Source organism: Armigeres subalbatus, chromosome 1 (assembly GCF_024139115.2).
Source record: "Armigeres subalbatus isolate Guangzhou_Male chromosome 1, GZ_Asu_2, whole genome shotgun sequence".
Classification (NCBI taxonomy): Eukaryota; Metazoa; Arthropoda; class Insecta; order Diptera; family Culicidae; genus Armigeres; species Armigeres subalbatus.
Window position 1 is genome coordinate 295,295,876 of NC_085139.1, and position 26,095 is coordinate 295,321,970.

Consider the following 26,095-nt stretch of genomic DNA (forward strand, 5'->3'; position numbering starts at 1 on the left):
CGTCCTTATCATCATCAGTGCTTCCGGAGTGTGGGCTATGGACGTTGATTATGCTGAAGTTGAAGAACCGGCCTTTGATCCTCAACCTGCACATTCTCTCGTTGATCGGCCACCACCCGATCACGCGCCTTTGCATGTCGCCCATCACTATGAAAGCTGTTCCCAGCTCGTGTGTGCTGCCGCAGCTCTGGTAGATGGTATGATTACCTCTAAACGTTCGCACCATTGATCCCTTCCAACAAACCTCCTGCAGCGCTACGATGCCGAATCCACGGTCGCTTGAGCACATCGGCGAGTATGCGTGTGCTCCCGATGAAGTTGAGAGATTTGCAGTTCCACGAACCGAGTTTCCAATCGCTAGTCCCTTTTCGTCGCAGTGGTCTTCGCCGTTGGGTCCGGTCCGTAGTCTCTTGTTGAATGTTCGTTGCGTACGTTTTTTAAAGGCTGGCTTGCAGGGCCTGACACCAAACCCCCGGAGGTCCGGAGGACCATTCCACCTAATTCCCGGTGGACTATGGTACACAGTTTCACTTAGAGTCACTCGCTGGCACTCGGACGATGATCAGCCGCCCCTAACATGGAGAACAGACGCTGTTGTGAGCCGATCCTGACATGTAGAACAGACGCTCAGTAAGATTTGCACCTCTGGAGAGGAGCAAACCCCCCCTTCCCTGTCAGCATACGACCATAGTTCCCACCGGGGTTGGTTACCCGATCTTCCCTAAGGTTGCTCGTATCCCGGCCAGCACCGCGGGGAGGTAGGGATAGGAGTTGCTGGGTAAGAGGCTAAGGACCGCGAGATGGGGTCTATTTCATTCCTTCAGGTACGCGAAGTACCAATGGTACGCTTTACCCAGCATTTGCCGTGCTGTAGCATTTGTGTCCGCTACTACGCCTACCAAATATTTTTTCGATGAAGGTGCTCAATTTTGAGAAATCGAGCCTTAGATGCCTTTCGCCATACTGGTTTCAGAAAGTTAACTCCTAGTGTGCCGCTGTAAGCACGCTTAAAGCAGGCGATTCATTCACCGAAATCTCAACAGCAGATTTGTTCGGTATTTATTTCACCGATTTTCTGCGGTATTTTCCTTTGTTCAACTGTCAAAACTATCAAAAATTCTGTAAAAATTTTACCGAACAGTTCTGCTGTTGAGATTTCGGTGAAATTTCACAGAAATCTGCGATTTATTTTAAGTGTGTATGAATCAATATGGTCGAAACTCAGGTGTGTTAAAATTCAAGTTATATCTGAGCTCTGGTCAAATTTTCAGCAAAATTGGTATACACGCAATCGAGATCTAGATTTCCAAAGTTGACCATTTTTTATGAAAAACGACTAGTGGGCTTTTTATTATGCCGGTCACTGTATATACTGTGAACGTATTTCATTCTTTGTATCACTAAGAGCATGTGTGGTGGTCCTAATTAGCCGTGCGGTAAGATGCGCGCTGATCTTTAGTTACAATTATAGACTCAAAGGCCTTAACTCGAGGGAATTCTTGGATGGCCATGAACATATAGGGTCTGGGTCATTTGGCATAAAGTCATTTGGCATAACGCCATTTGGCATAAGGTCATTTGGCATAAAGGCCATTTGGCATAATGGTCATTTGGCATAACGGACATTTGGCATAATTTTGAACTGTAAGAAAAGAGTGGGTCATTTGGCATACCAGACATTTGGCATAACTTCGAGCTGTGAAAGCGAAAGGGATATTTCATGTAATGTTTAGCGTAGATAAAGTAGGTCGAGGGTGTTTTCTGATAAATTTAGATTGATGGTAGACATTTTCCGGGAGAACTAAATAACAAAACGGCAGAATTACTTCCGAGAGAGGGATCACATCCATCAATGACTTATTCCGGCCACACGCCTACTTTTAAAGTAGGGATTACACCCACCATTGCTGCAATCCGAGCATGCACCGTAAGACCGGATCAAATCCACCATTGCCTTAATCCGGATAAGCGCCTAACTTCAAAAACTCAAGCAACACACTTGTCGTAGACGAGTTACTAAAACCTGAGAGAGAGAAGACAGCTCGCTTTATTTACATTCATCCTAATGTCACCGCGATCCAGTCACTGCGAACCGAAAAAGTAAACACTGCGATGCAACTTCAAATGGTCGTAACCAAAATTATTTATTAGGCAATTTATTAAATTAATGATTTCGTGTGTGTTACTTCTACGTGAAGTTAAACGATTTACAATGATATGGAAATGCTAATATCATCTTCCAAACTTGGACGTACATGTTCATGATAGAATTAGAGGCGAAAGTATAGAATTGATAGTTCCGTTAGGATACGGCAGGCATGAAGAATGTTTTTTATAGAAGTCGATTTGAAAGCGAGCGGAGGGCAATATTTGTGATGGCACATATCACACGAACTATCGGAACTATCAATTCTATACTTTCGCCTCTAATTCTATCATGAACATGTACGTCCAAGTTTGGAAGATGATATTAGCATTTCCATATCATTGTAAATCGTTTAACTTCACGTAGAAGTAACACACACGAAATCATTAATTTAGTGTACTACCCTTGGTGGGGGCATCCATCAATTCAGCTGTTATTGGTCGACGGTACAGCAGCAGTGCCTTTTTCTGCTTTGTCCTCTCCGAGGCAGCCAAGTTGGTTGCGACGAGACGGACGCAATGAGAAAACAGAACTGTGCAATAAAAATCCTATTCGACTAAATGCTGATGTCATATTAGAAATTTGGAGACAGTACTCGTCGATAGCAAATCCTTCCGCACGCGATGGCATATGAGCTAGTCAAACCACCTTCCTTTGGCCAGTGGAGATATATCAGCTTCCACACTGATATTCTTCCCTTCCCCTTGATACGGGAGCTTGGCAGAAGGAAGGTCGTGTGATATGTGCCATCACAAATATTGCCCTCCGCTCGCTTTCAAATCGACTTCTATAAAAAACATTCTTCATGCCTGCCGTATCCTAACGGAACTATCAATTCTATACTTTCGCCTCTAATTCTACCATGAACATGTACGTCCAAGTTTGGAAGATGATATTAGCATTTCCATATCAAGGCAATTTATGTTCGCAACTTTCCTTATATATGCTATAGTGAATTGAACCCGTAATTATCCATGTGAATGATCCCGTATTATGAGAAATCGGTTTTGTTCCACGTTGGGAAGTTCATAACCATTAGAATCAGCTAATTCAAACAAGTTTTTATTGGAGTGAAAAATGTTGCTTCCGACGTTATAAAATGTTACTTCGATTTGTTGAGTTTCAACGGTTTCCACACAAATAAAGAGGAAGAAGACAAAGTAAATAAACAATCTGTCAGTGAGCTGGCTTCTCTCTCTCAGACTAAAACCAATCAAGTCACATATGAGTTATTGCAACCAAATCATTCTGAATTGTGCTTTTCGGGGAAGAGATCACATCTACCATTGATTTATTCCCGACAAGCGCCTACTTATAAAGAAGGAGTCACATCTACCATTGTAATAATCCGGGCAGGGCCTACTTTTAAAGAAGGGATCACGTCCACCATTGCATTGCCACAATTCAGGCCACACACCTATTTTTAAAGAAGGGATTACATCCACCATTGCTTCAATCCGGACAAGCGCCTATTTTTGAAGAACAAATCAAATCCTCCATTGCCATAATCCGTGCAAGCGCCTATTTTTAAAGAAGGGATCACATCCACCATTGCCTCAATCCGGGCAAGCATCTTCTTTTAAAGAAGGAATCACATCAACCATTGCCATAATCCGGGCAAGTGCCTACTTTTAAAGAAGGGATCACATCCACCATTGCCTCAATCCGGGCAAGCGCCTTCTTTTAAAGAAGGAATCACATCCACCATTGTCATAATCCGGGCAAGCGCCTACTTTTAAAGAAGGGATCACATCCTCCATTGCCATAGTCCATGCAAGCGCCTACTTTTAAAGAAGGGATCGCATCCACCATGGCCTTAATCCGGGCATGCGCCTACTTTTAAAGAAGGGATCACTTCCACCATTGCCTCAATCCGGGCAAGCGCCTTCTTTTGAAGAAGGAATCACATCCACCATTGTCATAATCCGGTCAAGCGCCTAATTTTAAAGAAGGGATCACATCATCCATTGCCATAATCCATGCAAGCGCCTACATTTAAAGAAGGGATCGGATCCACCATGACCTTAATCCGGGCAAGCGCCTAGTTTTAAAGAAGGGATCACATCCTTCATTGCCATAATCCGGCAACACGCCTTCTTTTAAAGAGGGGATTATGTCCACCACTGCTCTAATCCGGGCATGCGCCTACTTTTGCATTGCATTGCATTGCAAATGCATTCTTTCCACGAGAGGACAATGTCTTTTTTATATTGTTATCGACGGGTGTTATATTTACTATTCCGGGGTGTTTCCCGCACCACTCAGTCACCATTTAGCGAACGCAAAGAAAAATTATGCCAAATGTCCGTTATGCCAAAAGACCCTCACTTTTGACGTTGATTACAATTATGCCAAATGTCCGTTATGCCAAATGACCGTTATGCCAAATGGCCTTTATGCCAAATGACCTTATGCCAAATGGCGTTATGCCAAATGACTTTATGCCAAATGACCTGCTCCCGAACATATACTGTGAACGCATTTTATTCATTTTATCACTAAGAGCATGTACCATATTTGAAACGGACTGGCTGACCTTTGGTTACGCATGTAGACCCAAAGGCCTTAACTCCAGGGAATTCTTGGATGGCCAAGAGCATATATTGTGGAAGCATTCTAAAATTTGCATCACTAGAGAAAGTCGAATGAAATTAAAATCTTTGGAATACACTACCGCAACATTCATGTTTGCCAAAAATACGCCTCAAAATACATCTGATCTTACATGGAACAATATACTCAAATATAATTGCTCACAAGCGCCGCCTTTTGGAAGAAGTACTCATTATACTGAGCACCGCTTTGTAGTCCTGCACATCCTGCATAACTTTGCCGAAAACACCTTGAGTGTACGTACAAAGGATCTCAAGCTAGAGCCATATTTCACCCATATAAGAATATTACAAGAACACTAGCGCTACCTATTTGTAAAGTTCCTAATTACTTCTCCTATCACAGGGCAGTCCATTCCCTCTAGACGATCGTTGCTGAAGACATCATCTTTACAAATTCCAAATTTGTTTGATAAAATTATTTGCAATGTACAATATACCATATATCGGAGTATCTTGAGTAGTCTAAAATAATGGGTTCATACATACCACCACCTAGCGGTCAAATTCTAAACTAATCAATGTCTCATATCAAAGCACACGCCTTCCTGCATAACCTTTTTGAAAATGTGCAGTTCAAAATGGGTAGGATTTTCAGATATAAGCAAAATAAGCATAAAAAATTACTGTTTTCGTACCGTTTTTTGCGAAAACCCCTCCCCGTGAGGTACCTGTCCACTTGCCCACCAACGTTCTAAAAGATGATTAAATTATCTTTCGAAACAGCCCAAAAAATCCGGAACTAACCAAACAACCAAAAAGTTATAACAATTTCAATGTGGGGTCAATATGACCCCAGAGCACAGACAACGTAAATTTTTTAGAGCACAGACAGAAGGTTAATTATTATTGAGCGTCTTAATAATATTCAAAAAATATTCAGTTCTTATTTTCTCAAGGCCGTATTCGACCCGAACTTTAAATTTTCTAACCATTTCTAATGTAAACTAAAGAGTATAGGTGGACTGTATGCTGCTATGCCCGTCGGTTGGAGTGCCCGCTCCCCTCGTGGAATCGAGTCACGGATTGACAACGCCGGTGGTTGTCGTCTTGTTAATCGCGACTAGCCCCACGGCTACGCCCCACATTGGAACAACTTAGAAAAAAAAGACGGTCAAAACCTCATTATGGCGTTTAATACAGATTTAGATCCATGATTTTTTCATAGAATGTGTTCAAAAAGCGGCCCTACAAAATCTAGAGCGTGAAATCCACTATTATGTTTTAATGCGATACCCGAACAAACAAAAATTTGCTACGATTTTTTTTGTTCGGGTTTTTTTTACAATGTTTTAGAATATTGTGTTTTGAGAAATTTTGCTAAAGATACTGTATGTTTTCTTCCTAATTTTAAAGGTTGAATCGTTGTTTTTCGATACTGCTGTCCAAAACTCATATAAAAATCGATTTTCAGTATTTTTAAAATAAATATACAACATATCAATACGTTTTATATCACAAAATAAAAAATGGCACTAATATACGATCATTTTCAGATAATATGGTCTTTCTGATTGGAATTTCAGTCAAATAGAACGGTTTTATTGAAAAAAGTAGGTTATTTTCTTGATTAAATATCAACCTTATAGGCACATTTTGGCAGCTAGATTTCCGTTATTCTAAAAGCTTATTTTGTATAAAAGAAGCCAGTAGCTAAAGCTCAGTTGGGTCTGATGAGGCTCACTGATTTTTGTTCCAATTTTTATAGTGTAGTTTTTGATAAATATTTCTTTTTCTCATCATATACTCATTTCATCGGCCTTATACTAATGACACACTGGTGGTACAAATACCATGGTACAAGAATCTTGAAATGAGTACCATAACAATTATTGTCTTTATCAAAGATAGTCTTGAAATAATTTTCTTGTTCTCTTGTACCATGGTACAAGTACCACAGGTGTGTCCTTAGTATTATTGTGGATCTATTTATTATTTCTATAAGTAGGGTGAGCGTACCCTTTGCTTATAATTCAGTGCCTAATTTAGCCAACTTTTGAAAAACATTGTTTTCAAACAAAATCGATTGGTTTTAGAAGTAAATTTGGCTAAATAATAAGTGTATCTTTATGAGAGCTAAAACATCGCCAAAACCTCTAAAATATTTTTAATAAATGCTCGAATATGGAGATATGACCATAAGTCGGTACTGTTCCCGTATAATACCTTATTGGTTAAGATACTTGCAACTTACCGTTAATCGATAATGCGGAAATAACTGCTTAACTTAACTGAGCTTTAACTTAACCCAACTGAGCTTTAGCCACTGGCTTCTTCTATATAAAATTAGCTTTCTGAATAACGTAAATCTAGCTGCCAAAATGTGCCAATAAGGGTGATATTTTTTCATGAAATTGACCTATTTTTCCGATAAATGTGTTCCATTTGATAGAAATGTCAATAAAAAGGCCATATTATTTTCAGATTAGCGTATGTCAGTGCTATTCAATGTTTCGTGATACAAAACGGGTCAAAATGTTGTTTATTTAGTTTCGAAATATTGAAAATCGATTTTTATATTAGTTTAAGACTGCAATATCGAAAAACAACGATTCAACACTTAAAATTAGGAGAAAAACATACAGTATCTTCAGCAAAATTTCTCAAAACACAATATTCTAAAACATTGTCAAAAACCCGAACAAAAAAAAATTGTGGAAAAAAATTTTTTTGCTCGGGTATCGCATTAAAACATAATAGTGGATTTCACGGTCTAGATTTTGTCGGGCAGCTTTTTGAACACATTCTATGAACAAATCATGGATCTAAATCTGTATTAAACGCCACAATGAGGTTTTGACCGTCTTTTTTCTGAGTTGTTCCAATGTGCGCCCTCTCATGGTCGGCATTTGCTTGTTACAGGAGATTCTCACTTACCGTCACATGGTTGATCGAAATAATCAATTTTTATTAAAAAGGCTTTCAGCTCTTGGCTGGTTCACCTCTGGCTTCACGATAGAAGCAGACCCACTGGAAGGGGGCTGTTTTCCATAGAAAGAATATTTATAGCACAACACACACTCAATTAGGCTTAAACATTATTTATTTAGCTTTATGTTCATTGATAGCAAAGAGTCGCACACGTGTCGTGTTACGACAGGGCCGGTATGGGGGGTGGTGGGTTTTGGTGTGCTATGGTAAATGAATACTCTCAAGGTGCACTGATTCTGTGCCGGATTGACCTTCTAAGACCTCGTACAAGCTCGTCTGCAAACGATCTGGTGCTTGGTGGGGTGGTAACGCTGGTTACTGACGTCCCAATCGCTCGCTGACAGGTTAGTAGACCATATAGGATTTTGAGCAATAATGAGCGGGGGCGAACCCGCCGGGCCTCACTATTGCTCTCACCGCCAAAACGAGGGCTACCGTCAACCGTGGCGTGTGACCGAACGATATCGTGGCTCGTTGGCCACCAGGGATGGGCTCCTCGGATTAGTTCCACCTCGAGGTCCCAAAAACGTTAAAACGGTTAGATTCACACACGGCTTCCAGTTTATCTTATGAAATGTATTTTGGACTGGCATTATGAAATTTCATACTGTTTTCAGTATTTTGCCATTAGAATGTCAAAAGATGTAATAAAAAAGCTTAATATGACTCTATAGTATTTTACGTAGTTTTCATTGACCCTATTTTTTTAAAAGGATTGGAACATTATTTCACCCCTCAAAAATTTCTCTGAAAAGTTGTGCTTATTCTGCGTCTCGTATGAGGTGAAGTGTTTCGAATAAATTGACAATTGTCCCATTTAAATTACACGGTCGTCTCACGTGAGAACTTTCGAATTCGACTATTCTCGAGTCATTCGAGACGCAGAATAAGCACAAGTTCAGTTCTAATGAATAATTAATTCAATTTTGATAGTCGACTTTCCCTGTTTCCAGCTGAACGAAGTATAAATTTGGAATCGAATAGAACATTGCTCCTTTTTAATATTTCCGTACGACGTTCATGAAAAATATGTTGCCATTATTTAAATTGTCTGGTAGTTTCGGACGACTTGTTGCCATGGCGGAGTAATGACCACCAAATGTCAGTCTTTTATGTCTCGCCGGTGTCGTGGTGCGAAAAGTAACAATTTATGAACGACCCAACAATTCGTGCGCATTTTTTATTCATTGATGGCCATGTATTTATTCCCAATTTACGACTTAATTTGCGCTCATCAATACACTAATTCGGAACGTATAAAAACATCCACCTCAGGCTATCGACGGCCTCTTATTGAATTGTCGTTTGCTCCGCTTTTACATTCGCCATGATTATATGCTCATTGGTAGTCACAATTTCAGTTAGTTTGGTCTACAATCTCAACTACGTTAGATCTAGTGAACAAATCCTGACCAGGCTATCCAACCAAACTGTTCAATCGAACATCAGAGCCATCTTCGATGGCATCGATCGGGTCGACATTGTACTTGGTGATCTCGACTCGTATCAAAGCTACCCACAGGAAATCCTTGATGTCCTGATCCATCGCATCGATCCGCAGTCGATCCTCGCGGGCAAAGCAATCCGTCTCTACCGCGAAGTGATCCCCAAGGACGAACAGCATCGTTGCGGCAGTGAACGACCAATACTGTCCGCCGTAATAGACATGGACGATGATGACGAAACGGAAGCGAAGGAAGCGGAAATGCTAGATGTGATCGATCGTGACTACATGGATGAGTTTGGCTTCGTCGAGTGGGATCAAACGTTCGAAGCGTTTGCAAAAATATGGGACCAGAATCACGATTACGGCTACATAGTCTTTGTAAGCTGGAATGCTTTTCTGCTTTCGATAAGATGTTTGTTGGACCCGTACGGGACGTACTTGCTTGTTCTAAGTGAGGACAGTAGCTTAGATCTAGACCGATTGAAGGATTTCTATTACTCTACCTGGATAAATCAAGGGGTATTCAAAGTTTTCTTTTTGATCAAAGAAAAAATCTATGCATACGATCCCTTCATGGCTGACGCAGCTAAGAAATATGGCGTGTTGAGAGAATTGTTAAGCGTAGAAGATGTTCCGAGTGTTCCACAGAAGGACTTTAAAGGTTATCCTCTCAGAATCGATGTTTTCCGGTCTACTTACTCCGATACCATCGTGGATAAGAACGGTAAAATTCTTGACTTCGTCGGAGCAGACCTTGAGGCAGGTCGAGCTTTCACGGGTGCAATGAACATCGCTCGTACGTAGCAATTCCGACATGCATTCCCCTAAAGGATATTAAAAGATCTTTTCAATCACATTTTAGCCACTTTATTGCCACCGGACAAGGACGGCTTCGGCTTCAAACTGCCCAACGGAAGCTTTAACGGAGTTATCGGACGTCTGACGCGGCGAGAAAGCGAAATTACCTTCGTAGGGCATTTCATCAAGGACTATTTCACCCGAGATATTGAGTTCACCGCCGGGATCTACACGGACGAGCTTTGCTGTCTGGTGAAGAAAGCAAGCCGCGTACCAGAATATCTGCTTCCGATCACCATCTTCCCAGGAGATCTGTGGGGACTTCTATTCCTAATGGGAATTGTTTGCGCATTAGTATGGATCCTGCTAAGGGCGGGAATCCGGGCAAAGTCCGCCAGCGGTGTTCACTGGAATCAAACGCGACGCTTGGCCTATCTGTTCAACCTGTCCGATGAAATTCGTGATGCTTCATTGTATCGGAAAATGGTTCAGATATGCGTCGATACGTACATACTTCTGGTTAGCGGTCCCTATCAGAGATTCACCAGATCCGGTATCGAACGCCTGATGCTTTTCGGAATCATGATGGTGAGCTTGATCTTCGTGTCCATGTTCCAGTCGAGTTTGTCCTCGGTGTTTTTGAATCCGGTGTACTACAAGGACATTGACAGCCTCCAGGGGTTGGACGAGTCCGGTTTTAAGATTCCCGTCAAGTATAAAGGATTCACGGATGATGTCTTCCCCGCCAACTATAGCTCGATGATGGAGTCACTGCGTAACAAGATGAGTTTCAATCCGATCAAGGACTCGATGTTGAATGTGGTCTCAAAGTCGACCAAGATCGCCACTGTTACTCGGAGGTCTACACTCTCGTTGGACAATGCCATATACATTACCACGAAGCAGTTGTTCATGATTCCGGAGTGTCCGCGATTGTACAATCTGGCGTATCTAGTACCGCGGCATTCGGTACTACTGGAGAGCATCAACGTGTTCACTCTGCAATTGTTGAACGGTGGCTTAATCAACCATTGGATAGATGTAATGAATTTCAATGCAACGATCCGGGATTTGAAGAAAATGATGGGTTCCCATGAGGAAAATTTCAAGATTTTGACCCTAATCGATATGCAGTTTCCGTTTTACCTGTTGGCTATAGGGTTGATCCTGAGCGGTTCAATATTTGTCATCGAACTGGTGTATTACAGAGTGACTGAAAGATCAGCTTCACATCATTAGCATGCTGAAACCAACAATATCAGACTTCTAAAATGATTTCAATGTATGGTTTTGCAGTAGTAGATTCAATTATTGAGCTATATTGTTTATCTGGATAGATCCTTTACTCCAAGTTTTGCACTATTTTCAATTTTTTAAAAGTAGTTTGCAACATATTGTTGGAAGGACAGAATCCAATTATAAATAATCACAAATGTTGATATTCGTAGAGAAACAAATGTTTGATCTCAAGATGAAGTAAAACTTGTTTCTGGCATCACAGTCGAATCATTACTTATTCATGTACAACAGAGTAATCCGATTTGAACATTTTGTTGCGAAAGATTTCGTTTTGCAAGAATCCTCTGATTTTTTTTTTCAAATCATGCGGGATAAGTCGCGCCTCTACTTGAGTAAAAACTCGCATGTTTCGAGCGACTATCTTATTTGATACTTTATACTTGTTGGGCTATACAGCTCCTCCTCGTTAAGCCTACGCCGATTGAAGTATCCTTCTCCACTCGACTCGATGCTGTGCAGTCGCCCTGAACGTTCATCGCTTCCAGGTCCGTCCTTTTCGACTGCGAAAAGCCATCCTGTACCTACGCGCCTTCCACGAAGCCTACTGTCTCTTCTGGGTTTTCTACGAAATATTATCTTCGCTTGACGCTCTTACGGCATACGAATCATGTCAAAGAGTCTACCGTATTTAGTTTGCCGTGTTTTATAGGCTAAAAAATATTCATCTCTTATTTATACACCTGGCCGAGTATTGTCCTTAGCACCTTACGCTCAAATTTGTTAGCTGGGGAGCAACAACTCCTGGACACTGACAATGCCAATCCCCTAACTTCTGGGCAAGCCACGGAGGTCGTCTGGGGTGGGCTACACTCGCCCCTTTTCCCAGGGTCGGCTTGGACAAAGTGTGTGGTGGGGGGACAAACATAATACTCTTGGTCTTTTTATAAATGACTAACACGTCTATGGCTCACTGATAGTATTCGCACAGACAAACAGACATAACACATTGAACTCATCAAATTCATCGTCGTTCAAACACTAACGACATCTGTTGGTTTCAGTTAGTTTGGCAAACCACGAACCAGATGGCGATAGTGTGCAAACGTCAAACTCGAGCAAATCCGATGCGCGCGCCACGAGTGATCGATTGGCCAACTAATGATTATTTGAATTGACCAGTAAATCAGTGAACGTGAACAGTGAACGTAGATTTGTCGAGTGTTATGTCTGTTTGTCTGTGGTATTCGCGTGCTCTTTGGTGGGCTTTACAAAGCGGGAGGGCTAGTAGAACTGTTGCCTCGACAGGGCCGATGGACGACCGGTTGCTCGACTCGATGGGCCCTAATCGAGGGAAATAAGGCAAACTGAGCGATCTCATGCAAGAAGAGGAGCACACTATATTTTACCTGACACCCAAAGTAAACAGCGTATCTAATGAATTATTGGCAGTGGCTGATTTTCTACCCGCTACTGTCACATCCAGGCGCTATAGTATATGCGCAAAATAGCAAGCATGAGTTAACCACCAGAAAATTGTATGGCAGAAGACAAGGCAAGTTTTCTCAAAATTAGGAACTTTTCATGAAGAACTATTTGGTACCGGTTATGAAGGATGGTGTCCGCTACTACGCCTACCAAATATTTTTTGGATGAAGTGCTTAATTTTGAGAAATCGAACCTTAGATGCCTTTCGCCATACTGACTTCAGCAAGTTAACTCCTAGTGTGCCGCTGTAAGCACGATCAAAGCAGGCGATTCATTAAAAACTTTTATACTTTTGACGTTGGACAAAGTCTTACCCGAAGATACTGGGTGTCAAATCAGAATCTAAAATTGGGGACCATCACGAAATCATGTTAGATTTTGAACATTAATAGAGCCTTTATCTTTTGATGGATTTTCGAGATTTATATATTTATATATCATCGATTCGGAAACTCTCGTTATTGTTGTCGTTGCCAACTCATCTTGTCCTGAGTCCATTGTGTCCGTTTGTCCATGTCGAGTACGTAGCTTACTGGGGGCCAGGGCCGTGTTACTCCCAGCACTGGGGAGACCCCTTTTACAAGCCTCACGGTCGGCTCTACGCTCGTGACTTACTTACTTACTTATGGATCCTGTACACCTCCGGTGGTGCAAAGGGCCGACTTGAAAGATCTCCATCCTGAGCGTTTCCCCGCTCGTGACACGCGATAGAAAAATACTCGAGTTGTATCATGAAAAACTCCCACTTTGTTTCGTGTGCACTTTATTTTCCACCTTGACGTCCTACTTCCTTCCTCTGTTCCTGCGTTCGTCCTCAAACACTGGACGAAGCGACGCTTCTCACTTTCTTACTTCTACCTCCTACCCTACCTTTCTCTTCTTTACTTCCTCACTTCTCTTTTCGTTCTTCGGGGCCCCGTGCACTGCTACTTCGCTACCTGTACACTATTCGGTTTCTGCAGCTGGGTCAGGGGTGGACGCCAGCTTCTTCTCGGCGGGCTGCAGCCTCTCGTGGACCCTCTACCTGTGTCGTGCACCCCTCGAGTGTAGTGACGAACTCGAGGCTTCAGCAGTCCGTGGACGTACTAGGAAAAACCTGGTTTTAAGGCGCACTTGGTGGACACACTCTCCTAGCGCAGGTATCGGGTTTTAGAAAGACGGGAAACCGCGAGGTTTTATAAACAAAACCGCGAGGTCCTGGTGGCACAATAGGGGATACGAAATGGCGATTAGAGTAACATATGGAATAAGGCGTTTTATTTCGGTGATCTTGCAGTGAGTACCAGTTTCCAACTTTCAGCTTCTCTCACTTCCGTTCTCACAAGCACTTTTAGAAAATCTTTAGTAATTTTTTTCCCTTTTCACGATAGTTTTTGCTTTCCAAAATAAACCTTCACGTTTGGCTATCACCAGGCTAATGATTTGTCGTTGTGGTGCTTTATTGAACGTTGACCCCTAGCCTCTGTCCATTGACCTATTGTCGCCCATGAACTCCGCCGCATGCTGCCCACCCAGTTCGCCACCCAATTCGCTGCCCCATGGCCACCCATTCGATGTTTTTCTCAGCGTCCCTGGTGGTGAGTAGCGGTATCACTGTCATCCTTTCATGGGGCAGTGTAGTGTTGGCTGCGTTCGTAGGGTTTGTGGGAGCAGGAACATTTAACACTTAACAGCCACGATTATTTTCCTTTTTAACAATTTAAAAGACAAAACGCGTAAAATCTCACCAATCTTGGACAACACACTAGCACTTGTTACAAGTATCCAATGATCGTTGCATTGTTCGGTTGCCATTTTAATCCGGGTAACGTTGGTGGAATGCCTCCGAGAAGAACAAGTTGTCATTCGTCATCAGACAGCCGTCACGGTAAGGCGCGCACCCCAAACGTCATCGTATGGGCTGCGGATCCTGCGACTGACGAGGGTTTGGAGGAGGGGCTGGGGCCGAACCCATCCCGAGCAGCACAAGTCGGACAAAAATGGTTGCAGCAACTTTATTGTGACTAAATCTGGTCATATTTAAGTTTCAGTAACCTATGTGGAACATGTGTGCTACTAGGGATGACCAGACCATTCGCTTATAAGGCGTGTAGCCAACTACGCTACGGGACCCCCTACGATAAACTATTGAAAATTTTAATTCTTGTCCTACCCAGTAAAAATATCAGAACCAACCAATCCCAACACGTACATCAACATGATGTAAGTTGTGATCCTGAGAATCGATCTATTTTCAATACCTACCCAATCTCAAACTGCAACAAAACCGGATAAGCATCTTGAGAAAATTTCACTTGGCTGCCACTGATGCCATCCATGCGAATAAATATTTGTAGCATCTCCCTCCGACGCGTCTCTCTCTCCTGATTCTGCTACGAACGGTAACAAAATTGTTCACACAACAACCTTCCCTTGTATAAAATGGTGGTCCTGAGAAAAACCGATTAGATTACGACGGGACTGGGACCATTATCCGGTCTCCACGACGGTATAAGCTAACAAAAGTTTCAGTTTCAAAACATTATATTATACTTGTCAACAGTAAGACCGTCTTCAGTGTCTCGTACTTGACTCGACTTGCGAGACACTGAAGACGACCTTACTGTTGAGGTCGAAATACGTATCTGTCAAGATACAATTTAAGTGGTGGAATTCAATGGGATTGTACAAGCTCGTCTTATGACAAGTGATGACATTCCACTAAAAAGCTCAAAATAATTTTCTTATTATATTATAGTTTTATAGATAATTTTATTATAGTTTTATAGATAATTTAAGAGTTCCATAAAACCTTTCCTAGTTAACATTGTATATGACCATCATAAAACAATAGGCTTTAATTATGCTCACAATAAAACTTTATAAATCCCAGTGGCAATAATTTTGTTACTTGGGAATTCTGTGTTAGCCGAGCGCATGTCAGAAGCGCAGCAAAAACGTATTCGCATGGATGGAAATAAAACCTGAAGCAAGTAGCAGACTACATACCAAAATTATAATTTTGGAAATTTTGCTTGACTGCTACTGCTGCAACCCATGCGAATAATTTTTTGCTGCGTCTTTCTCTGACGCGCTACCGACGGAAACTATCTGCCGTCACCAAGCGATTAATTTGTGCTTTGATCGAAATTCGTCTCGCCTCATGTTGTGGCTTAAGACGACGACGACGACGACCGCACGACCGACACCATCGGTGGGTATAAAACTTCCAGCAGGAATTCCGCCTATGCGATTGTGGGACCGCGGTCTGCTCTTAGCAGCATCTCGAACGAAATGGCTCTCGCGCGCGGAAAAGCTGCTTTCTTGTAAACAATAAAATTAACCATGTAGCCACACCCTTTTAGTGAGCGTTATGGTTACACAATATGGTAACGATCAACAAAGAGGTGGGACTTATGCGTGGGTTATAAGAAAACTGCTTTTTCCTGCGCGCAAGCCGTTTCATTTGGAATGTCACGGAGAGCGGATAGCGGTCCCAGCATCGACGGAGTTGTTGAAGCAGATTTTATTGTCGACGTAGCACACGCTTAGAATTCGGACGCCGGGACTTCGAATCGAATTTTCTTCCGAAGTTTTATCTGTCAAACTAATTGATGCGTTGTTTAGCGCATCTTTAGACGAATTCAGTGCACTACTTCCGAAGTTAGAGAAGTTGCCTGTATCTGGAGAAAAATCCAACTTCGGTATAAAAAGCGTTCTAACTTTGTTCCGAATAGACAATATTCCCGCCGTCGCCTACCCGTAATGCTGTGTAGACACCTTTACGGTGGTGTGTTACGGGGTAAGATCTAGCACGGTAACATTGCCAGCTACAGACAAATCCTGACCCAACGAATATCTTCATCATTATCCAACTCCGTGGTACTTATGAGGGTGTCGCTAAGTCGGTGGCCTCTCGTCGCTAAGTACCACATCAACACATCCTTCCTCTCCCTAGTTACGGTGAAGATGGGCGTGGCCAGGAGTAGTAATCCTCATGCTTTTGTTATTTTTGTTTAAGACTGGAATCAAGGACCACCCCCTTCTTGATTTCTGATAGCATTCTAGATAAGGATCTCAATAGTAAAACATGAGTATCACTAGTGTCCAATTTACGAATTACACCGTAACAATGCTAATACTAATGATAATGCTAATGCTAATGATAGACAATATTCCCACCGTCGTGTGGACCGTCGTAGGCTGATAGTGTTTCGAAGGGTGCATGGTTGGAAATTAATCGGTTCTTCTCAGGACCATCATTTTATACAAGGGAAGATAGAGGCGAGACGAATTTTATTCAAATTGCAAATTAACCGCTTGGTGACGCCAGAAAGTTGCCGTCCGTAGCAGAATCACGAACGCGCGTCGGAGGGAGATGCTACAAATTGTGGAGATCAACAATACTCACCTTCTGATTTAAGTATACTTAGGGCCAATTTCTTCACCTCCGCTTAACTCTTAAGCGGTGCTTACCCATACGCTTAAACATGGTTTAGCGACTAAGCGGGGGTGAAGAAATCGGCCCTTAGAGCAAGATTACCGGTGGTGAATTTAAGCCGTTTGGCAGCGCAATATCATTACTTGACACTTTACCGGTCGCTACTAAACACGCTGCCATAACAGTAGCGCGACTGACAGGTGACCAAATTTGGTAGCGCGATAAGAGCGCTGCTATTTGATGACCTGTCAACTGTCAAACGTCACCGGTACGGAATACAGCAACCAAATTGAGAGCCGAAAATAGTGACCGATACGGAAACGAGTGACGAAACTAAAATGAAAGCGCTGCGCGGGTGATTAAAATGCTCGCGACCGATAATGATGCTCTTACATTGTTTGAGTGCTCACCTTCTGTGACACTTTATCTGTTGTAGGGATCCTACATTCAGAGATATGCGAAAGCGGCCATCTTGAGCCAATCGAGCATTGAGAACTGTCAAAATCTGAGCCAAATGAACATCGTTATTGTTGCAGATCGAAAGGTATTGCGATTTTGGTGAAATAGATTTTATGAAAAGTTTTATATAATAAACAATTTGTTTTGCTTTCGTAAGCAAAAGTAATCTAGTTGATGCCTTATATTGTGTTCATTCGTATTACGCTTTAATTTTAGCGAAAATGCACTGCTAGAGGATAGACAAAATAATCAAAAAGTGTCTTCGAATGTAAAGTCATGTGCAAGCCTAAACATTTTTCACTCCGGCAAGTGCTGGCAGCGTTTGTTTACGAAAGTAACAGCGTTGCTAAATCGTCTGGAAAAGTATTCGCACATCTCTTAATATAGGATCCCTAATCTGTTGCAATGACAACTGTCAACACGTAAAAAAATTTAATGTTATTTATTATTAATATTTCTAATACCTTTTTGCCAAAGTAGGCTCTTAATGATATGTATAAGAAAAAACTTATACATCGCATTAGCCACATACATTCCGAAACTTATACTTTTCATTAACTTATGAATGTTATTAGCTTTTTGGTATGGGATCATTCATTAGTTGGCATAATAAAGAGTATAAGTATTTTCGAATGGTTTTTTGCCAAAACATATAAGGTTATTTTTTTACGTGAAGAGGATCAATATCCATTCGTGTTAAGGGGATACGGGAAGCACAAACAATCATCAAATCGTCATCATTGTCATCATTGAATGCTTAATTGTTTTTCTACAACAAATATGATTTTGAAAAAGTATCAGCGGCGCGTGCTTACTTTCCATCTACATGCTGATACATTTACAGTTACATCAAACAACTAAAAACCGAAATACGCCGCTCCAAAGTTACGAGGTGATAATGCTAGAAAGAGACAAAAGATAGGAAAAATAACACGGTGTGTAGTTCTTCCCCGAGTCACCTTAAAGATACGCGTCGTATACACTGAAAACCAAAACTACCCAAAAGTGGATTGTTTGCACTCAAAACCGTGGTTTGGGCCAATAACCCAAATTTGAGTAAAATGACTTTTCTGGCACTACACTTTTCTGGCACTGTCCATGGACATGGCCCATGTGCAACTACCGTTGTTCATCCGAGAACGAATCGTACCACTGAATCCGATTCCTACATTGGAGAACCATTCGACTTTGCAGCATTCATCACCGGCTGCCTACGTGCGGAACAAACTCTTATCACCGTTGACACGAAGACGTCTCGAAGAATTATGATTCCCCTAATCCTCGGTGGAGGACCGCCAAACATGACCAAACACCGCATCAAGAAAAGCCGCACGCATCCACTTTCAGTGGATAAAAACATCACAAGCATCAGCAATCCGGGAAACGACGGAATTCCAAAAGTGTAGCACAAAGTCAGGCCTGGGACGAGTTCGATACATTCGTTACGATTCGTAATAACATCTATGTACCAGTTTTTCATAATCTGCACGTCTAAATCGATGTATTAAACATTTGCGGTTGTATATAAGCATTGAATAAAATAATAAAATACTTTTATTGTGAATTTCTTTTCATGCATTACAAAAACAAAACAATTTCAAAGAAACATAACCTATAAACCATAAGCCATTCCTAAATAAGCTAAACAAGTATAAAGCTAATTTATACTAGCAAACGAATTTCTTAAAGTTATACTAACCCGGTATTCTTGGATAGAATACGAGTTTGGGGTCAACCAGGCGAATAGCCATTTAGCATGACTTTTAATCTATTTTTTTTTTTGTGTCTTTATTAAAGAGACTTTCAGCCCGAGGCTGGCTCGTCTCCGAACTTTTAATCTAATTAGTATAGATTTTTTCCAGAGTGTAGGTAGTTTGCCTTTAATCCCATGTAAACAATTTACCCAAAGCTGAGTTTAATTTATCCAAAGCGGACCTTAATCAACCCAAAATAGAGAATATTGAATTTACTCAAATTTGGGTTATTGGGCTGAGCAACCTTGGTTTGCATCTTGCTCTAGTTTTGATAGCAATCATGGGAAAAAAAAAGGGGAAACTACCCAAATTTGGGTAATTTTTTCCTGCTATATTCTCATAAGTGCGTATATTGAGTTTGGGTTGATTTATCTGTCCGTGTACGTATGATGTTTTTACCAGAGATGCCAGATTTGAAGACATGTCTTCAATTTGAAGACATTTTAATCTCTGTGAAGACATTTATTTCGTGAAGACATTTTGAAGACTTTTCAAAATATTTGAAGACTTATCTACTTATTGGAAGACACTTGAAGACAATCAATAAGCCAGCGAATAGAAAATACAATTTCATTACTTACTTATAAGCTTATAAAATCTGCGACCTCTATGTAAACTAGGTATATGAATATTACAATAGTTATAATAGTCTTTGTCTCGAGCTTAGAATCTCAAACATAAAATACATTCACACTAGCCGGTTGATAACTGCAACGCATTTAAGACCTCATACACACTTAGCTTTGAGCTGTGCGCTGGTGAAAGAAATCCAAGGTGAAAGAATTTCTTTTCTAAAGTTAAGAGAATTGAAATTGAAAATTCAGTTAAAATTATCGTGGAAATTTAAAATAATTTCCGTTAAAAAGAAATAAAGGATATACTCCAAATATTAAACGGGAAATTCTTCTTAATTACCACAAGTTTTACTGAGCTCCCACAAAAAATCCCTTTTGATTTCCTCAAGAAATTTGCCTCAATTAATTCTCATAGAAAATTATTGCGAATGTCGACAAGAAATTGAATTTGTTTTGGTGTTAAATAGATATTTCTCAGATCTTCCATGGTAAATTACTACAGGAAAATGTTAGTAAAAGAAATCCGGAGGAAACTTATTACACACCTTCGCTAAATTCTTCCTTGAATTCCTTTGGTAATTCTTCAAGAAATATCTTTGGACATTCTTCCAGTATTTTATCTGAGAATTCCTTTATAAATTTCTCCAAAAAATCGTTCTAGTGTTGTTTCTGAAATTCCTCCCAAATTTTCTACACGAATTTGTCCGGAAGATTCAGGAATTTCTCCGAAAAATCCTCCAGGAATACCTTTGGAATTTCTTCTAGGAGCTCCTCCGTAAGGTCGTCCGAGAATTCCAGCGAAAGAACATCCAAGAATTCCTCCGGAAGATCCTCCTTAACTACTCCGGTAGTTCCTCCACGAATTCCTCTAGCAGTTCTTTCAGGAATTCCTCCGGAAGTTCTTCCAGAAATTCTTCCGAAAGTTCTTCCAGAATTTTCAAAAATTCCCGCTTAAGCTCCTCCACTGATCCCTCCGGAAGTTTCCCCAGAAATTCCTTTGGAAGTTTCTCCAGGAATTCGTCTGGAAGATTCTCCAAGAGTGATGCCGAAAGATTCTCCAGAAGTATACTACGGAATTTCTCTGGTCTTCCCTCCAGGGTTTCTTTCGGAAGTTTCTGCAGCTATTTCTCAAGAAGCTCCTCCAAGAATTCATCCATAACTACTTCCAAGAATTCCTCCGGATGTTTCTCTAGAAATTTCTTCAGGAATTCCATCGGATATTCCTTCAGTAATTCCTCAGGAATATCGTTCAGAAATTTCTCCAAAAACTCCCTCCGGAATTCATCCCGAAGTTCCTAAAGGAATTCCTTCTTAAGATTCTCCAAGAATTCCTTTTGAAAATCCTCCAGCAATTCCTCCGGAAGTTCCTTCAAAAATTTCTCCAGAAGTTTCTTCAGTAAATCTTCTGGGTGTTCCAACAGGAATTCTTCGGGAAATTTCGTCTGGATGTTTTTCAAGTATTTCACGGTAAATTTTGAAACCTTACAGGGTATTCTTTAAAAATAAATTTGGAAGAATTCCACATGGAAGTTCAGTTAAAAAATCCGGTGGAATTTTAACCAGACTCAGTATAAAATCCAGGGAAAACTCGTTATACACTATCTCGTGAAAATTTTATAGAATATTCTCTTGAATTCTATCAATTTGAATGTTTGAAAAAATAAACATTATTCCACATCTTTAAAACAAGGACATGATTGAATTTACAAACCTATTGGATTTTAAAATTTCTCGCTAATAATCAAAATTTTTATATTGAAGACATTTGAAGACATATTTAAACGACTGTGAAGACATTTGAAAATATTCACTGGCATCCCTGGTTTTTACGTTCAGAAATATTTATATTGTCGGGCCGGCACCAAACCGGACCGCGCGATTGAGCACTCGCGCTGCGACGCGAGTCGCGACAATTTGAAATATTTCATTAGTAGTGCGCATCATGCACGCATGGATGTACTATCATGCGCACTAATCAGAAATGAGTTGCGACGTCTGATAACTGCAGATATTTCATTTTATTGAAAACAAATTTTCGATTTTCTACCATACACGGAATATAATATTTAAAGTGTTCGCGAGTGTTAAATGTTCTTTCAATCCGATTCCTTACGTGGACAGTCCCCTGAACAATGTATCTATGCCTTTACAAATATCTATTCACATGGATGGCATCAGTGGCAGCCAAGTGAAATTTTCTCAAGATTATTATTTGGTTTTGTTGCAGTTTGTGATTGGGAAGGCGGATTATTGAAAATCAATCGGTTCTCTTAAGGATCACAATTTTGTGGAAGCAAAGGTTTAGCCGAGATGAATTTTGTAAAGTGCAAATCATAATCGCTTGGTGACAGCAGAAAGTTTCCGTCGAAGCACGAGCGCGCGTCAGAGAAAGAGACGCTGCAGAAAATTATTCACATAAACAGATCTATTCGATCGTTTGCAAAGTCCAAAGTACGTACGATTTCCTGTCATGATGCGTCTCCGAAGTTCTCTGCTGGTATCCTTATCGGATCGTTATCTTATTTCTTGGATTTTTTTAGGATTCTTTATTAGGTTGTTCTTAAATGTTATTAGTAAAAAAGTTCAACACCGCTTAGTTTTGGATTGCATTTGGGTAAGATATGAAATGTTTCTGGAAGAAATTGAAAGTTCATTGTATTTGCCAAAATCTTGGATAACAAAAGAAGGCTATTCTTCTTCTTCTTCTTCTTCTTATTGGCAATACATCCCCACACTGGGACAGAGCCGCCTCACAGATTAGTGTTCATTAAGCACTTCCACAGCTATTAAATACGAGGTTTCTAAGCCAAGTTACCATTTTTGCATTCGTATATCATGAGGCTGCCTGACATACCTTCCAGTTCCAGCTCGCTCGGACCTATTGTGAAAGCACTCTCTAGACCGGTCCCTTCGGCAATCACGGACAGTTTATCTGATTTGCGGCTTTATTACCAAAATGTTCGAGGCTTAAGGACCGTATTTCATGTACACATTGCCTTGTTACTGACATGGGAACAGATATAAGAACTGTGTTTGAACAATATTGGGCCATAAGATAACGAACAATATTTAGTGAGTTTGTATGAAATTCCATATCTTGTAATTTTAACGTCTAAAAAGGCGTTTACAACAGATATATGTACAATGGTACATATAGGGAAATGGATCAATCAATTAGCAAAACTGCCGCTATGAAACGAACAGATCGAGCCACCGTAGACATGTTCTGTCAAAACAACACGAATAGAAATACACGTATACAGTGCCGCCGTTGTTTTGATGCGGTGAGTGCAAAATGAGTTACCTTGATTGATCCATTGGCGATCCATAATGAGCTGAGCAACATAACATCGTATGTTCAAGCCCAATCTTCAATCTATGTGTATCATTTAGTTAAAGGTTACCTATTATTGTATATGTTTTACTAATAATTTTGAAATTGCATAACTTTAACGGGGATTTCATTTGCACAAAATGATCCACATTAACGCGTTGGAACTTTACGTAATCATTTTAAACAACTGAATTATTGTTTGAATCAAGAATTCAATTCAAGTGTAGTGAATAGGTTTTTTGTAATCAGATTTAACCATTCAAAATTATAGACTCATCATGAAACCTTATTGCTTATTAGACTATATTTATTAGAACTCAGTGGAATACGTATTACATTGATTGTGTTTATATTATACATTACATTTCACTGTTCCTACCTATGTGAGCTTTTATTGTAGCGGACTAAACTGGTCAATATACGTGTGATTCAACACATGCTGTCGATGTACATATTTATATGTTCCCTAGATCGGATTTTCCGATGATCACCTATGTCAACCGGTACCGGTATACTCTATCGTCTCTCCTACTGAATTTTACTTTCTGCAGGAAACTTCTACTGTTTTGTGCTATTTATAGAGATCAAAATCATTATCATATCAGGGGGGAAGGGGAATTTAATTTCTTTTTGCTCTTTTTTCGATTCAGAGAGCGAGCAAAGGCGCTTAAACCTAGGCTATTAGCCAGGGCAAGGCTAATACCTTCGCCCCATCCGAGGAAAGTCATCGGCAAGGATAATGGAGTGACATAAATTTCTTAGCAAAGTCACTCCCAACGTATTTCCACAAATTTTCTATCATTTGCTTATAATGATACTCCTAAACCACATACCCTACCCACCATCCAATTCTTTGACATCTATGAAGGCGTCGGTGAGTCGCTGGCCTCTCGTTAAGTAGATGTCATATCATCATTTCCTTCCCTTTCCTAGTAACGGAGAAGATGGGCGTGGCCGGCAATGATAGCTTTCATGTTTTATCATTTTGGACCCCCAATTGGATTTTCATTGAATCCCAAATGGAAATCCATAAGCAATTGGGGTAAGAAAGGTAAAGAATATACATGACAACTATCAGTATGCAATCTACGAAATACTCCGTTACAACGCAACGCAACGCAACGCAACGCAAAATGTTCGAGGCTTAAGGACGAAAGTAGATGATTTATAACTATCTACATCGGAGTTGGAGTATGGTATCTACGTTTTCACTGAAACATGGCTGGACGATTTTATACAATCGCCGCAGTTGTTTTGCAGCAACTAATGCAATGTTCCGTGTCGATCGTTGGGTTATATTAATGACACACTGGTGGTACAAGTATCATGGTACAAGAATCTTGAAATGAGTTCCGTACCGATTTTTGTCTTTATCAAAGATAGTCTTGGAATAATTTTCTTGTCCTCTTGTACCATGGTACAAGTACCACAGGTGTGTCCTTAGTATTACCAATAAAGCATTGTCCAATTAGAATCCGGAACCATTTATTGTATTGCAGCGGCACGAAAAGTGACCGCTGCACGATTTTTTTACAGCGGTTTGTCAACCTAGGCGCCCACTTGCTGTGGTATAAATTTCACGAAGTTTCGTGCACCGGGTCAAAAATTATTCCAGATGGAAGCCGAAAGGAGAAAAAAAAAATCTGCACACCCACGTTGATATTCTTACTCATCGACGATGGAACCTACGTCAAAATGGATTTCGAACAGCTTCCTAGCCAAAAATTCTACATGGTGACGGCACGAGGAGTAGTTCCTGCGAAGTTTAAGTTTGGTTTTTGGACAAACTTGCAAAAAAAAAACGGATGATTTTGGCAAGGGATATGCAACTGTGGGGCAAAGACCTAAGTGTTTGTGACGAATAAGACGATGGACTCGAAGTTGTACAAGGAGGAATGTCTCAAAAACCGTGGTCGACCTTCCATAAAGTCCATAAAGGTCCCGTGAAGTTTTGGCCAGATTTGGTGGCAACTCACTACAGCCGGAAAGTCATCCAGTGGTACCGCGATAATAACGAAGATTTCATCGATAAAAACATAAATCCACGCAACTGCCCACAGCTCCGGCCCATCGAGACATTTTGGGCAGTAATGAATCGGAAGCTTAAGAAAAGTGGAAAAACAGCTCGGGACGCGACTCAGATGACCAAAATGTGGAACAAATATGCCAAGGAAGTTGACTCCGGAGGTGTGCAACTTTTAATGAAAGGAATAAAGAAGAAGGTGCGAATTTTCACTAGAAATAAGAAGAAAGATTTGTATCAATGATTTTTTCTTAAAGTACAGTGAATTACCCTTATTTTGATGTATTAACCTTCTTTGTACGTCAATCCGTTTCCGAGATACAGATGATTTTATTATTCCGGATTCTAAATGGACATAGCTTTAGCTATCGCCGACGTGGAGGTGGTGTTTTGATAGCGGTAAGCAAAAAAATCGGGTCATCACTCGTTACCCTTCGCAACGGTGCTGTGGGTTATGTCTGTTCGGGCAATTGATCTATTCGTTGGACATCCCCGATAAAAGTCAAGACATGACATTTATGCAGTATCACATCGACGCTGCATCTGAGATCTGTAGCTTACGGAAGGATTCAGACTCCATGGTGCTCCATGGATTTTAATCAACCACGTTTAGTATGGAAGCAAGCGTATAGTGACCACGCATTCGTCGATGCTTTGCAGTCACATATCTCCATGGTCAGCCAGATTATGCTCGACTACATGGCATTTCACGGATTGCATCAACGAAATTTGATCAGGAATTGCAATGAACGCATATTGGACCTTGTATTTAGCAGCGACTCTGATACTACCAATAAATTTACATCTCTAGCTGCGGAGGAGGTTGTCCCTATAGAAAGTAGAATCTATAGATGAAAAAAAACATGGCTGAG

General features: G+C 40.7%; 2 protein-coding genes across 2 annotated transcripts in view; one reads left to right on the top strand and one right to left on the bottom strand.

Annotated features, from left to right (window-relative positions):
- The window catches only part of LOC134207473 (uncharacterized), a 29,061-nt gene extending 19,748 nt beyond the window's left edge, over positions 1 to 9,313 (bottom strand). The window contains exon 1 of the mRNA XM_062683188.1: positions 9,121 to 9,313. Coding sequence (XP_062539172.1) covers positions 9,121 to 9,313 — 193 coding nt within the window. The remainder of the gene's footprint in view (positions 1 to 9,120) is intronic.
- Positions 9,314 to 9,355: 42 nt separating this feature from the next.
- On the top strand, positions 9,356 to 11,173 carry LOC134207474 (uncharacterized). Its single transcript, XM_062683189.1, has 2 exons — positions 9,356 to 9,932; positions 9,999 to 11,173. Exons 1-2 carry the CDS (start codon positions 9,356 to 9,358, stop codon positions 11,171 to 11,173), a joined length of 1,752 nt encoding a protein of 583 aa, XP_062539173.1.
- Positions 11,174 to 26,095: the final 14,922 nt, after the last annotated feature.

Bases quoted from the DNA above. Each gene is read 5' to 3' on its own strand.
- LOC134207474 (XM_062683189.1), top strand. From the start codon at position 9,356: ATGGACGATGATGACGAAACGGAAGCGAAGGAAGCGGAAATGCTAGAT. The intron at 9,933-9,998 runs GTACGTAGCAAT...ATCACATTTTAG, and splicing joins GGGTGCAATGAACATCGCTC to CCACTTTATTGCCACCGGAC.